At 38.3% G+C, this 14,672-nt stretch overlaps 1 protein-coding gene across 2 annotated transcripts; it reads left to right on the top strand.

Moving 5' to 3' along the window:
- Positions 1-772: 772 nt before the first annotated feature.
- Positions 773-12,780, top strand: LOC130071239 (uncharacterized). 2 transcript variants are annotated; one of them, XM_056235932.1, is made up of 4 exons: positions 773-916; positions 1,704-2,024; positions 12,273-12,361; positions 12,639-12,780. In XM_056235932.1, the coding sequence occupies exons 1-4, from the start codon at positions 832-834 to the stop codon at positions 12,765-12,767; spliced, it is 624 nt and encodes a 207-aa protein (XP_056091907.1). In that variant the 5' UTR covers positions 773-831; the 3' UTR covers positions 12,768-12,780. The 2 variants fall into 2 exon arrangements, with proteins under 2 accessions (XP_056091907.1, XP_056091906.1); XM_056235931.1 differs by having other exon boundaries at positions 12,636-12,780.
- Positions 12,781-14,672: the final 1,892 nt, after the last annotated feature.

The following is a 14,672-nucleotide window of genomic DNA, read 5'->3' as shown; positions in this document are numbered from 1 at the left end:
AGTAAACCAAAAAATACATTTTACACCAAATGTATAATCCTTGTAATTGTAAATATGCTGCTATTTGTAGGGTATCTCTCAGGACAAATGATGGTGTGCACTTTTCTGTAATGACATATTTCTGTGTTCAGTGCTCACTAAACAACAGTGTGTTAAGTTATGGTGTACTTTACAGTTCTTTATTGTCATCTATATTAAATAAATGTTCATACATCATGTATGTGTAAAAAAATAAAGATAATGTGTTTAAATGAATTCTGTTATTTACAGTACATATAGCCTATTCCACTAGAGTATGAGACATTGGTTGTGTTGATTATGCAAAAGGTCATGAGTGACCTACCTATGCAGAGGAGAGAGACAGGAAGTGGTTTTATAGCCCAATTGCATCTGTACAACAACAAGGTAGAAAACTAGACGGAGAAAACACAAGAACATATTGCATGAGTGCTTTTAGACAGCACTTCCTCCTAAAATGTGCTAAATTAAGTGAAATCATTTTATCTTTTATTTAAAAAATTACAATTTTAATTTATAAAGGTTGATATGAACAATGTACAGTTAAATTTTAAACAAATTGCAGTGTAAAAGAGTATCAATCTCTGGCTACTTTAAAAACAATACAGAATTCTTAGGTACAATCGTACCTCTATAGTAGTTCTTAGGCGAGGTACTTTACAGGAAGTTGTTTTTAAAGATAAGATTTACTGAAACCCTAGCCCACACCTTACGGGCTATATGACTACATGCAGGGTTGTCTTTGTGGTTACTTTCTCTCTGCTGAAAAAAAGCATTAGACGACATCACACGTCCAGCATAGCGCAAGGCACCATGAGGATCGGACAGACGAACCCATCTCTATTATCTGAACAACACCAGACCCACCTGTTGATACTCTTCATAACTCTTATAACAGGTATGAGATGTGACTGACACACACACACACACACACACACACACAGACAGAGAGAGGCTTTACTATGCAAAAGCTTGGGGTCAGTGAGATTTTTGTGAGACGTTTTTGAAAGAAGTCTTGTATCTGAACCAAGGCTGCATTTATTTGATCACAAATACAGTAAAAACAGTAATGTTGTAAAATAACTGTTTTGTGTTTTGATATAGGCCTATTTAAAAATATATTCCTATAAATGTATTCCTATAATGGCATGAGCTACACTTTCAGCAGTCTTCAGTGTCACATGATGCTTCAGAAATCTTTTTTTAAAATGCTGATTTGGTGCTCAAGAAACATTTCTTAATATCAATGTTGAAAACAGTTGCTGCTTAATATTTTTTTTGTGGAAATCATGATACATTATTAATATAAAGTTCAAAAGTTTACTTTTTTCTTTAAAAAACGTATTGATGTATTCCTCTTTAAACCTTTGAACAGTAGTGTATTAATCTTGTGATGTATATAATGAAACATATTTTAATGAAGTAAGAACTCAACTGAACTGTTAAAAGAAGGAAACCGAGGCAGTTATACAGGAAGAGAAAGCAAATACGGGTTTACAAACACCTGACAGAGCTCTTTTCTTCTTCTTTTTTACACCTATTTTATAAACTGTTAAAAAAAATGATTTACTGATCAAACTGAGAAAAAGCTGTATGCTGTTCAGTTCAGGTCTGAAAATTGCAGTTTGTGCCATTTATTTCTCTCTTGCTCTTCTTTTTCTTCTTTCTCTCTTTGTTTTTCATAGGGGCCTTTACAGATGAAGTTGTGATTCGAGCTCCTTTGGGTGGGAGTGCGACTTTTAAATTCAAGGTTACAAGAGACATGACAGTAAGCCTCGCTGAATGGAGCAGGTGTCCGGATCACAAGGTTTTTGTGTTCAGCCCCAGCCATGGACTCAGTATAGTTAACAACAACTATGCTGGTCGTCTATTTGCAAAATCAAACCACAGCGTTATACTGGAAAAATTACAAGAGAGCGACTTTGTGACTTACTGCTATAAACTCAGCACTTTCCCGCAAGGGAGTCTTCAAGGACAAATTAATCTAGTGAAAAGGACAGAAAATGGTAAGAATAATGATCTTCCTCAACATAACACCAGGCATGCAGTTTGCCAGTTAGCAAAAAATAAACCCATTTTTGTTCCTACAAATGACATTTTATAATTACACATTCAAATTATAATTATAACCATTATGGCCATTTACCATATTCACACATATCTGACTATTATTTAACATTCAGAATCAAGATGAAGCACACAACACAGAACAAGCATGACACAATCATCAAAAAAGTGCTGTGCTTTGTTCCACTGTTGTTCCACTACTGGAACTTATTCAATTAAAATTACTAGTATAAAAAAATTAACTAGTAACACTCGTTGTTTCTTTGCTTAAAACAAAGAATATAATGGACGTAACATAAACCTAAATGTAAACCTCTGACAAACTTTTACATGCGGGATACAAAAAGGTGAAGGATACTGTCATGCAGTCCTGAAGTGTCAACTGTCCTCCCTGTGAAGGCCTCCTTCCCTTTACCTCTGTACAGATAATCGTTGTCCGGATAGTTCTGGTTTACGTGGCTACGCCGAAGCGATACAATTCTGTATTATAAATTTTAAGGCCAGACAAGTAGTTTGTTGAGGATTATTTTTTTTTAGGGAAGGACTACATGCCTGCGCAGTGCGCACATATATTCAAACGCGCATACCTATAGAATAAACTCTTAATGCGCATGTGCACGCTATCAGCGTTCTCACAGGTTTGCGTTTTTAAAGTTTGCGTAGAGAGAACTTAAAGGGTTAGTTCACCCAAAAATTAAAATGATGTCATTAATGACTCACCCTCATGTCGTTCCAAGCCCGTAAGACCTCCGCTCATCTTCGGAACACAGTTTAAGATATTTTAGATTTAGTCTGAGCGCTTTTTGTCCCTCCATTGAAAATGTATGTATGATATACTGTCCTTGTCCAGAAAGGAAATAAAGACATCATCAAAGTAGTCCATGTGACATCAGTGGGTTAGTTAGAATGTTTTAAAGCATCGAAAATAAATTTTGGTCCAAAAATAACAAAAACTACGACTTTATTCAGCATTGTATTCTCTTCCGGTTCTGTTGTCAAGCCGCGTTCACGAGTCCGCAGTGACGCTGATGACGTAAGACGCTGCTGACATGTATCTGGTGCGTCCGTGTATTCGGGTTCAAATAAATATGGCTGGAGTCTTCCTCTGTGTCGAAATCCTTAGACATATTTGCGAAGATTGTTTTGTTTACAGCGTGCGTCTCCCAGATTACACGTCAGCAGCGTCTTACATCATCAGCGCCACTGAACGTGGCTTGACAACAGAACCGGAAGAGAATACAATGCTGAATAAAGTCGTAGTTTTTGTTATTTTTGGACCAAAATGTATTTTCGATGCTTTAAAACATTCTAACTAACCTCACTCTCACTGATGTCACATGGACTACTTTGATGATGTCTTTATTTCCTTTCTGGACAAGGACATATACCGTACATACATTTTCAATGGAGGGACAGAAAGCTCTCGGACTAAATCTAAAATATCTTAAACTGTGTTCCGAAGATGAGCGGAGGTCTTACGGGCTTGGGACGACATGAGGGTGAGTCATTAATGACATAATTTTCATTTTTGGGTGAACTAACCCTTTAAGAGTTTTCTGTTAAAAGTGAATAACTAATGATCGTTGCGACGGAAGTGAATCAATCAAAAATAACTTTAACTGGAAAATAACTTTATTCTAGAGCTGCCATAAAGCCAAAACAATCTGTTACTTTAATTTCCTATTATCACTGTGGATTGTTAAAAGCGCAATATAGCCTAAATGAAGACTTGACTTGACTTGTCACAAACGCGACTGACTGTATTAGGCCTACACTGTAAAAAATTCACCCGTATATTTACAGTAAAGAACTGGCAGCTGTGGTTCCAGCCCTTTACCGTAATTTTACAGTTTCAACAATGCTGTAATTTTACAGTAAAGTACTGGCAGCTGTGGTTCCAGCCCTTTACCGTAATTTTACGGTTTCAACAATGCTGTAATTTTACAGTAAAGTACTGGCAGCTGTGGTTCCAGCCCTTTACCGTAATTTTACGGTTTCAACAATGCTGTAATTTTACAGTAAAGTACTGGCAGCTGTGGTTCCAGCCCTTTACCGTAATTTTACAGTTTTTAATTTTAAGGCTGTGCTGTAATTTCACAAAGTACTGGCAGCATAAAGTTAGAATATAAATACTGTTTTTTATTTACTCTATTGTCTGATATCTATTAACATCCCTATATGTAGCATAATGTATACAGACATTCCAAACAGACTTTTTACTCAATGGAAAAAATAAAGACAAAACAGATTATGTATTAGTACATTGTTTGCCATTTATTTAAAATAAGTAACAGGTTTTAACAATACATTAACAGTATTTAAGGAAAAAAAGTAACAGAAAATACATTTTAAAATTCAATGAGAGGAACCAGTAGGCAAACACAGAAACATTACAAAGAGGCAAAAAAAACCCAAAAAACCCGAACAAACAAAACACTAAAACCAGCCAAAATGTCACATCAGCAACCAGGCCAGAGATTAAGTCTGGGTCTGAGAGGAAAACATTGAGAACCAATGGATGAAAAATCCTTGATAGAGGGGGGAGGGGGGGGAAAACACTGCCAAAATATCCCAAACCTGCTTTTGAATGATCTGGCCTGAGAGGAAGTCCAGATCTGAGAGGACATAATCACGAGAACCAATGGGTGAAGAAATGTAGGAAGAGGCAAAAAACAGCCAATACGTCCCACATCAGCTTTTGACAGATCTGGTCTGAGAGGAAGTCCAGGTCTGAGAGTAAAGAAAATCAAGAAAATCTTAGTGCTAAAATAAAGCACATTGCAAAAAGTGATCACATACTCTGCAAAAAGTGATCACATACTCTGCAAACACTTTTTAAAGAAACATAAAATGATCATGTTAATGTACTTAACTAATCTTAATTCTTTTGTCACTTAAAAAACAACACCACAATCGTAACATTAATTCACAAGACCACCGTGGATGAATCAATGTCTTCTAAATCTGAAGCCAAACGATAGATGTGTGTAATAAAAATATTAATCGTTTTAACTCATTTTATTTTTGTGTTAGAAAAACAAAAATAAAATAAATACTAAATGAACTATAAATCATTACTTACGATCTACTGCCATAAGAGTGTTCACCAGGGACATGGTGACGTGACAGAGAATTGTGAAGCTCATGTGTCGGTCATCCTTGCTTCTGTGTTACTTCTGGAATATCAAATGCAAAAATGGTAACGTTACTGCATGATTGTGCACAAAGTTTGCAAGTAAGTTATAGGCCTACATGGCGTGAAACTCACCAAAGATTAGGGCAAACTGTCTCAGTAAAACATTTACATCAAGTGAAGGATTCCTAGGAAAAAAGAAGAAAATAATTATTTCGAAATCTTTAACCAAGCAAAGAAAATCGACGTCAGAGTGCGGAGAACATTGAATAGTGAAATGCCTCAGCTGTTGATAACTGTCTGTCTGCAAAAACGTGTTTCGCGCCGCAAAGAATATCCGTCTCTGCCTCGTCTTTCAAACACAACCTCTTTGACTTAATACTATAACGTTAGGCCTAACTTACATGTGAATCTCACAAAAACGCAGGTACTTGCATCACTAAATCAAAAAAAAAAAAAAAACATATCTAATTTGCTTTGGGAATTTTAATATTATTTGCATGGAAAATAAACAAATTGACCACTACATTTTAATTACAACATTGGATCTGGATATTTCGAGTTGTTTTGTAATTATTCTCAATCTTATGTGCATGATATTAACGTTATGCGAATTGATGCATCTGGTAAGATTCGCACCGTGTAACGTTACTGAATCACAAATTCATATAAATCGAGTTAAGGGTTAGGCTACTACAAAAGAAAGCCCAACCAATTTCTAAATGGTAACAACTTTAGCCAAGCAAAGAATTCGCAGTAATAATCGCATAGATTTACGTTAGTAATCGGAGCTCAGAGAGCATTCATTAGCAGCTAGGCGAAATGTCTCAACCGTCGAGCTCTGTCTTCAAAACGCGATTCGCGCTCAGTAAGCAGTTAAAAAAAATACCTCATGAAAAAGGCGATTTTACAGGTACTCTGGAGCAACATAATAGAATAACAGCAAAGAAATAAACTTACCTTGAACAGTGGCCTTCTTTAAGACAGCAGGAGTGTTGCGAAACCATTTTGTTCTTTGACTGCTTTCTGTTCGAAAAGAGACCGCGTTGAAGATGCCCCGCCCACACGTGCTATTTTTTACAGTCCAAGACTGTTTTTTCCAGGTGTCACATACACCATATACATTTTACTGGGGGTGAACTCAAACACTTTATTTCCGGTTCCGCACTACAGGTCAAGTATGCATGACAACGGTATTGTTTAGATCAACACGTGACATCTCCCCTTTAAAACAAACAAACTCTAAACTTATAATATTTCAACATATCCCACAACAAAGCTTATTTGTAGATATTTCTAAATTGCATATGCTTAGTCGTAATTACACTCTTGCTATACTTACAGTAGTAAAGTATAGTGCATATTATTCATCTAGCCTTTTCAATAAACATAATGAACCACAATTTCTCTTAGCACAATCTTAACCTCAGATCTTGCGTGAAGACATAATGTCTTTTAAGTCAACAGTTGTGTATAAATGTAACTTAAATATTAATCTAGTGCTAAGACTTGAACATATAGCTACTAGCACATGTACACTAGTTAAGCTTTACTTGTGCATAACATAGTCATCAAATCTCTTTGGCAAACATCTTGCCCTGGCTGGACGTTCACAGACTGTCATTGGCTGTGAGGGTGCCTTAGGGGACCCACTATTGGTAGGGGACACTCGTGTCTCCATCTGCTCTGTAGGTGTGCAGTCTGGGACAGCAATGTCCGGTGTCACATGAAGTGCAGATTTGTCAGGATCAGCAGACAGGTGAATTCTGTTGCGTCGGTAGGTGGTTCCATTTTCTGTCATGACAGTGTATGATCGAGGGGTGGCATGAGGTTGTATCACCACTGCACGGTTCCACACGCGGCCTTGTCTGATGCGGCAGCTTTCACCAGATTGGAGGGAAGGCAGTTCTCTCTTTCCCCGGTTATAGTAGTGTGCCATCTGTCGTTGTCGAGCCACCAAATCATCTCTACCTTGCACCGAGGTTTGAGGCATCAGTTTACGAGAAGTTACAGGCAAGATTGACTTGAGACGGCGACCCATAAGCAATTGTGCTGGCGTGACATTGAGTCCGCTAATAGGACTGTCTCGGAGATCAAGCAGGCACTTGTAAATGTCCTTGCCATCCTCTGCTGCTTTTCTCATTAGCTGTTTTATTGTTTGCACAAACCTCTCACTCTGTCCATTAGACTGAGGATATGTAGGACTAGACGTCACCAGGTCAAAGTTCCAATCTGCGGCAAACTGGCGAAAAGCATGACTGGCATATGGCATATTGTCACTCACCAACACGTCCGGCACTCCATGTCTGGCAAAAAGAGACTTCAGCTTGTTGATGATCTCTTGTGCTGTCTTGGTTCTCAGACTCACCACTTCAGGGTACTTAGAGAAATAATCAACGAGGAGTAGGTGATCTGTTCCATTATAAGTAAATATGTCAGAACCCAGCTTAGCCCATGGACGGTCTGGCACTTCGTGTGGCAACATTGGCTCCTGGACGTTACTTCTGTGAAATTTTGCACACACACTGCAACGAGCAATTGCTTCTTGTATGTCTCTAGACATCCCAGGCCAATACATGATAGCTCTGGCTCTGGTTTTACACTTCTCAATGCCTATATGAGTGTCATGTAAGGCGGAAATAATCTCCTGTCGCATAGACTCTGGGATTACTACTCTGTCTCCTACAAAAACAAGTCCATGTTCAACGTATACTTCATCTCTCACCTGCCAAAACAGTTGCGCTAGGCGAGGTACACTTGACTTGTGAGACGGCCAACCTCTTTGACTCACTGCACTTACTGCCTGGAGAGTTGGGTCATTGGCTGATGCTTGCTGGATTTTTTCAATTCTCTGGCTGCTCATAGGCAGTACCTCAGTGATGCTGTGTACCCGTAGCTGTTGTGCATCCTCTATGTTGGAAGATGTAGCATCACTGGTCTGATACGCTCGGCTCAAAGTATCCGCAATGTACATGTGTTTTCCAGGGTGGTACTTCACATCAATGTTGTATTTCAACAGGCGTAACAACATTTGCTGGAGCCGTGGTGAAGCCTTATGCAGTGGCTTTCTGGTAATCATCTCGAGCGGACGGTGGTCGGACTGTACTGTCACTGGTCTGCCATACACATACTGGTTGAACTTTTCAGTTGCGAAACAAATCGCCAGCAGCTCCTTTTCAATTTGAGAGTAATTTTGTTCAGATGCAGTCAGAGAACGAGATGCATATGCAATGGGATGACTATCCTGCAGCAAACAGGCTCCAAGACCGGTTGATGACGCGTCACACTGTATCACAGTGTCTTTGGTTATGTCAAAAAACTTGAGCACTGGCTTGCTGCTGATAAGTGTTTTCAACATCTTGAGAGCTGCTGCATGCTGCTGTTCCCATGTCCATGCTGTGTCTTTTTTGAGTAGACTACGTAGTGGCGTTGTCGTTGTGGACAGATTAGGTATGAACTGTGACAAATAATTGATCATGCCCATGATCCTTAGAAGATCCTCTTTTGAAGTTGGGTCAGGCATGTTAGTTATGGCTGTCACTTTTGATTCGTCGGGCTTCAGACCTTCCTTGCTGATCACATGGCCCATGTACACGAGTTCAGACCTCTTGAATTTGATCTTTTCTTTATTGAACTTACATCCCATGGATTTAGCACGCTGCATCACATCATGTAATGTCTTGTCATGTTGTTTCTCATCTAGTGAGGCGACAATCAAATCATCCGCTATAATATGCACATCTGGGATGTCCCCAAAAACCATCTGGTTTCTTCGCTGTAGGACTTCGCTGGCGCTTGATATTCCGAATGGCATTCGCTGGAATGAATATCGCCCGAAGGGAGTATTGAATGTGCACAGGTCTGCACTGGCTTCAGTGAGAGGAACTTGCCAGTAAGAACTTGTCTGATCAAGCACTGTGAACATTGTTTTCCCAGACATCTGGCTGATCACATCAGAGCTGGTTGGAATCATGAAGTGTTCTCTTCTAATGGCGCGATTCAGATCTTTTGGATCTAGGCATAAACGAAGTGATCCATCCTTTTTCTCCACTACCACAAGACTATTGACCCAGTCTGTGGGTTTTGATGTTTTACGGATGACGCCGGCTGCTTCCATATCATCAAGCTTTTCTTTGAGACGGTTATGAAGACTCAGAGGCACTCTGCGCGGTGGGTGAATTACAGGTGACACATTGGCCTTCAACTTAATGTCATATGGCTCTGTGAATTTTCCTAGACCACTAAACACATCAGGGTACCGTTCAATCAGATCTTCTTGAGTTAGTGATTTTTCAATGTTGTCTACTCTTTGAATGAGTCGAAGACCAGAACATGCTTGACGACCTAAGATCGATGGTCCATTTTCAGTTGTGATGAAAAAGTCATAGCTCGCTTGAACACCCTTGCGTGTCGAGCATTTTAAATGTACTTTTCCTATGTGCTCTATACTGTGCTTTCCATATCCTGACAGTCTAGCTGAAGACTTATAAACAGGGATGCTGGTGTATTCTGTTAGCTGTCTGAACTGTGACAGTGGCATACAGTTTGTGTCTGCTCCTGTATCTAGTTTCATTTTAATCTTGTCCTCATTAACAATTACCTCTTCATACCAGCAGGGGTCACTGAGATCATGTGTCATTGAGTCAATAAAGAAATGTTCAAAATCAGATTCCACTGAGTGTACAGTTGATACTCCACGACCATGCCCTCTACTATGATAGCTAGGCATTCTGGCTTGACAATGATCAGCAAAGTGGTTTAATTTCTTACAGCGACGACACTCCTTACCATACGCAGGGCAGTTGCGAGGTTGATGCGTTGTACCACATCTGCTGCATGCATTGGACGTGTGCTGTGTCACTTTAGCGGTAGCTCCACTCTGCGGGTGTCTACTAGCTTGTGCTGACTGCACGCGCTGTCTACCTCGTCCTCGATAACGTCCACGGTCTCTGCCTCGCGAGTAGGTGTTTAGAGTGTGAACTGACTTGTCCGGGGTTTGCGGCGACTTGCCTTGTATCATATCAAGTTCCCGCTTGGCGCTCTCAAACGTACGCATTCGCTGTGTCACTATTTCAAGAGATGCATTGCCGTCATCACCCATTACTTTCATTTTCATTGCCGGATCTTTTATGGAAAAAAATAATTTGTCTCGTAGCGTGGTCTCTAAATCAGTAAACTGACAGTTACTTGCCATCGTTCTGAGATCATTCACAAATGCTTCTAAACCCTGGCCTTCAGGTCTCTGGTATGCCCAAAACTGTGCACGCAAAGCCATTACTGGATTCCTCGTGTTGGAATACTGCTCGAATTTTCTGAGCACAGTATCAAAGTCATTACAATTTTCCGCTTCTCTCTCACCTTCAGCCGGTGCCCATCTGAAGTTACTATATATATCATATCCTCTCTCTCCGAGTATCGTGAGCAAAATAGCAACCTTTTTCTCTGATGATGCGTCACTGTTTCCCGATGCTGTGAGGAACAGGGCAAAACGTTGCTGCCACTTCTTCCACGCGGCGCTCACATTAGGACAGTCGAAATCAAACGGCTCGGGTGGCTTGTAGTGTAGAACCTCCATCGGAAAATATTCGGCCGTCGTGCAATGTTCTCCTTGTGTATTAAGTAATGATAGACCTACTTCTGTTCTGACACCATGTCACATACACCATATACATTTTACTGGGGGTGAACTCAAACACTTTATTTCCGGTTCCGCACTACAGGTCAAGTATGCATGACAACGGTATTGTTTAGATCAACACGTGACACCAGGAACAAATTGGTTAACACATAAATGCTGTAAATTTACAGCAAGCAATTAATTTATGGAGCATAGACTGTAAATTTACAGGATAAAACTGTTTATTGAAATAACAGTATTTTACTGTTGGAAATTGGCTGTATTTTTACAGCAATTTTTAACAGTGTAGTAAGGGCTCGACGAAGGAGTAAGAACAAAAACACAGTCTTTCATAAATCCAAAATAAACAGCTGAGGAGCTCACAGGAGAATAACATAACAACCACGCAAAACACTGACGACAGAACAACGAAACACAGGAAACTGAGGGCTTACATGGGAACAGAAACAGAAGCAGAACACTAACCTAAGAAACCAGTGGCTGGAAAACGAGAACAAAGGATACAGCCAGGTACATGAACTAGAACTAAGCCAAAACAGAGCATACTTGGTACAGATACACTGTAAAAAATATTGTAATTTTAACTGTAAAAGACAAAATGCAACAGCAAAAACCTGTTAATTGGTTAACGGTAAGTTTCCTGTAATAAATCTAACCATACATTGTGTAATTTTACAGTAAAATACTGTTAAATGTATTTTTGGATGTTATAATTTACAGCGAAAAAACATAAACGGACATTCTCAGAATTCCCTGCTACATTTGATGGTTTTTTATTTTAATAATTATGTTTCTTATTGTTTTTTTCTTATCAGTTACAAAAGGGTTTTATGTTTATGTTATTTTATGTTGTTAATGTTTATTGCAATATTTTAGTGTCAAAATGTTTTACCATGATGTTGTTGCCGTCGTTGTATAAATGAGTGAGTGAATGGGTGAATGTGAGGCAATATGTAAAGCGCTTTGGTGGCCATTGGGTCTGTGAAAGCGCTATATAAATGCAGTCCATTTACCATTTGTTTCTTATCTGTGTGCATGACATGGCTAGAAAAGCTAGTGAACTTTTATTCTTCATATGTTTTTTTCTGTACCATGTTATTATGGTGGATGTCATATGCTAGGGTTATAGGTTACAAAACAGATTTTAGTTGCAGCATGGCCTTGCTAATTCAGCACAAAAAAGTTTTTTTTTAACTGTGTAACAAAGAGTATCTGTGAATTGATGTGAAGATCTGTTTCTGCATATTCTCATAGTTTAGGTTTGTTATATCTTTTGAATCATTTGAACTATATCAGTTGAATTTAGATTTAGTGATGTTTGTTTATGCATAGGCCTGAATTTTTTTTTTTGCACTAATAAGAAAGGATAATAGAAAAACTTGAAAAGAATGAAACTTTGTGTTAATCTTCTCTCAGGTCTCCCCATCACAGTGATGATCTCGGTTGGTTGTGGCATTGGTTTAATAGTACTATGTGGAATCATCACTGGAGTGGTTTGCTATAAGGTAATAATCTCAAAATTAGTCCACATTCTAAAGAAAGATGAAGAATAAAAAAAGAGAGAAAAGAATCTATTGAATTCAATGCAACAAGTTATGACCGAACAGTGAATGATTTACAAAGAAATTATTTTTTCTCACCATATTTTTTATGAATAATGTTAAGTGCCACCCTTCTAACAAAGACCTGGAATGTCCTCTATAAATGTGTCTTAGTAAAGTCATGTTTCATGCATGTGTCACACCAAATGTTTATCTCGACCACTGTCTCTTCCACCAGAAGAGGAGAAGTAACCCAGCATTGAATCCTGGAGGCCTTCCCAGTGGTCAGTCCAACAAACCCAAGAGCACTCGCACACAGAGTGAGGAAGAGTTGCAGATTGAGGACCACAATTATCTGAATATTACTTAACTCAATATGTCTACAAATAATGGACTTACTCTGAATTCTAATAAATTGACTGTTGTTTAATAACATCACAGAAATTTCCCATGGAGAAAATATGTTATGTTGTTCTTTTCCCATCATGATAACATTGGGTGGACTGGGGAGGAAAGAAATAATGAAAATATGACTAGGAAGATTAATTAGTGTAAGTAATTTAAAAGAAGTCCATGAGTTGTAATTGTGATTAAAGTCTTCTATGTTGTTGGTCTGAAGTGTAGGGTAATAATCGATGTAAACTGCAGAAGTCAAAAGTGTAAAAAAATAAATAAACAAAAAATCACCATCATTTATCCTACCAACTTACCTTACCCCTGATGTTCAGCTAGTGGCAGTGTATTAAATTATTCTAAGTCAGACAAGGCTGCATTTCATATAAATAACTGTGTGTTTTAAAAATAAATAACCAAATGTTACAAGTCTAAAACAATTATTAACAATAATGTGATTAATAACTTAGTAGAAGTATGTGAAGTTTTCTTTTTTTGTGTTAAGAAATGGCATAAGTTACATGTTGCATATTTTATTCAGTTTCTGATGACCACAAGAAAAGCAACTTCCTGACTTCTGAGAGATCTTTCTATTTTAAACAGTTCATTGAGGAGGAGCAGAATGATTGCTTTTTTCATCATTTGAAGTCTGATTTCCACTCTGTCAGATTTTTTGTTCTGCCTATTTTCAAGTTCTGATGACATCATTTTCTGATGACCTAATTAATCATGCAGTCACACAATGCAGTCATTAACACATAATACAGGTAAACACATCTCATGTCACTGTTTCCTATTCACAAATGAAAAGATAACAAATAAAGAGGTTTTGTACAAAGCAACAGAATAAATGGTATGACGTGAAGCAAAGCGAAACAGGTAACATTGGGTGTCTTTTATGGTCTAAGTTAACCAAGGGTTTTACCATTGTTAAACTATACTGGCTAGGCTTAAATGTAAATTTAGATTCTCACTCCATCAAACATCAGATCGCAGATTTCGTTTCAGTTTCCTTTTTCTGCTGTGTTTCTATATGTTGACTGCAGGAAATATCAGGTTGTGCGGTGGTTTTTGCTAACTGTCAAAGGTTTGTGTTTAATTAATGATTTTATTAAACCAAATCCTTTGGTTTGACACCATTTAATAACGTCTCACTCAAGCCATCATCCTTAGAGACTATCACTTATAACACTGTATTAAATAGGCCTATACAAAATTCATGAATCTTTTTGGAGATGTTCCTGCATGGAGAATGAAGATTCAGAAATAATATTTAGTAGGCTACATGTTCTTAGACATATTAAGAACGAAAAGGTTTAAACTTGAAAAGTAAGACAATTTGTATGCAAATTATGTCACCTCTGCAACTGAAAGACCAAGCTCAAGCTTAGATAATGCCAGTACTGTCTGTGGCTGCTAAATGTAGTATTTTAAGAGTCATACAAAACACAAGCCACTGATTATGTTTCAAACGCTTAGTTAGGGAATTTTAAGTGTTTTCACTTTGATTATTTTCTGCCCGAGCATGTTGGGCTTGTCAGACACAGACACGCGCTTCTCTGATGCACAAACAAACGTGAAAATCTACACAGAAGAGAGCAAAGCACCAAACAAAGAGTCCCATAAAGACAATAAATTATTATTTTTAACCAGCAATTAAAACATATAATTAGCCTACAATTAAATTGTAAACGACGATTAATCTTGTTAGAGCAAGGCCACTGTCAGTGATGAGTGCTCGATCTTGTGATGCTTGATCACACGAATGGATGAGATTCTTGCTTCACATGATTGGCTGTAAACACTTGGCTTATCATTACCCTCAGCCAATGAGACGACGCCTCTATGTTCAGGCACGCTTTAAAAACCACTCAGTTGTAAA

The sequence above is a fragment of the Rhinichthys klamathensis genome, unplaced genomic scaffold (genome assembly GCF_029890125.1).
Source record: "Rhinichthys klamathensis goyatoka isolate OS25496 unplaced genomic scaffold, OSU_Roscu_1.1 h1tg000433l_1, whole genome shotgun sequence".
NCBI lineage: Eukaryota > Metazoa > Chordata > Actinopteri > Cypriniformes > Leuciscidae > Rhinichthys > Rhinichthys klamathensis.
Note: the sequence above shows the minus strand (reverse complement) of the source record. Positions and strands in the feature narration are given on the sequence as shown.

Bases quoted from the DNA above. Each gene is read 5' to 3' on its own strand.
- LOC130071239 (XM_056235931.1), top strand. From the start codon at position 832: ATGAGGATCGGACAGACGAACCCATCTCTATTATCTGAACAACACCAG. The intron at 2,025-12,272 runs GTAAGAATAATG...ATCTTCTCTCAG, and splicing joins AGTGAAAAGGACAGAAAATG to GTCTCCCCATCACAGTGATG. The intron at 12,362-12,635 runs GTAATAATCTCA...CTCTTCCACCAG, and splicing joins CTGGAGTGGTTTGCTATAAG to AAGAGGAGAAGTAACCCAGC.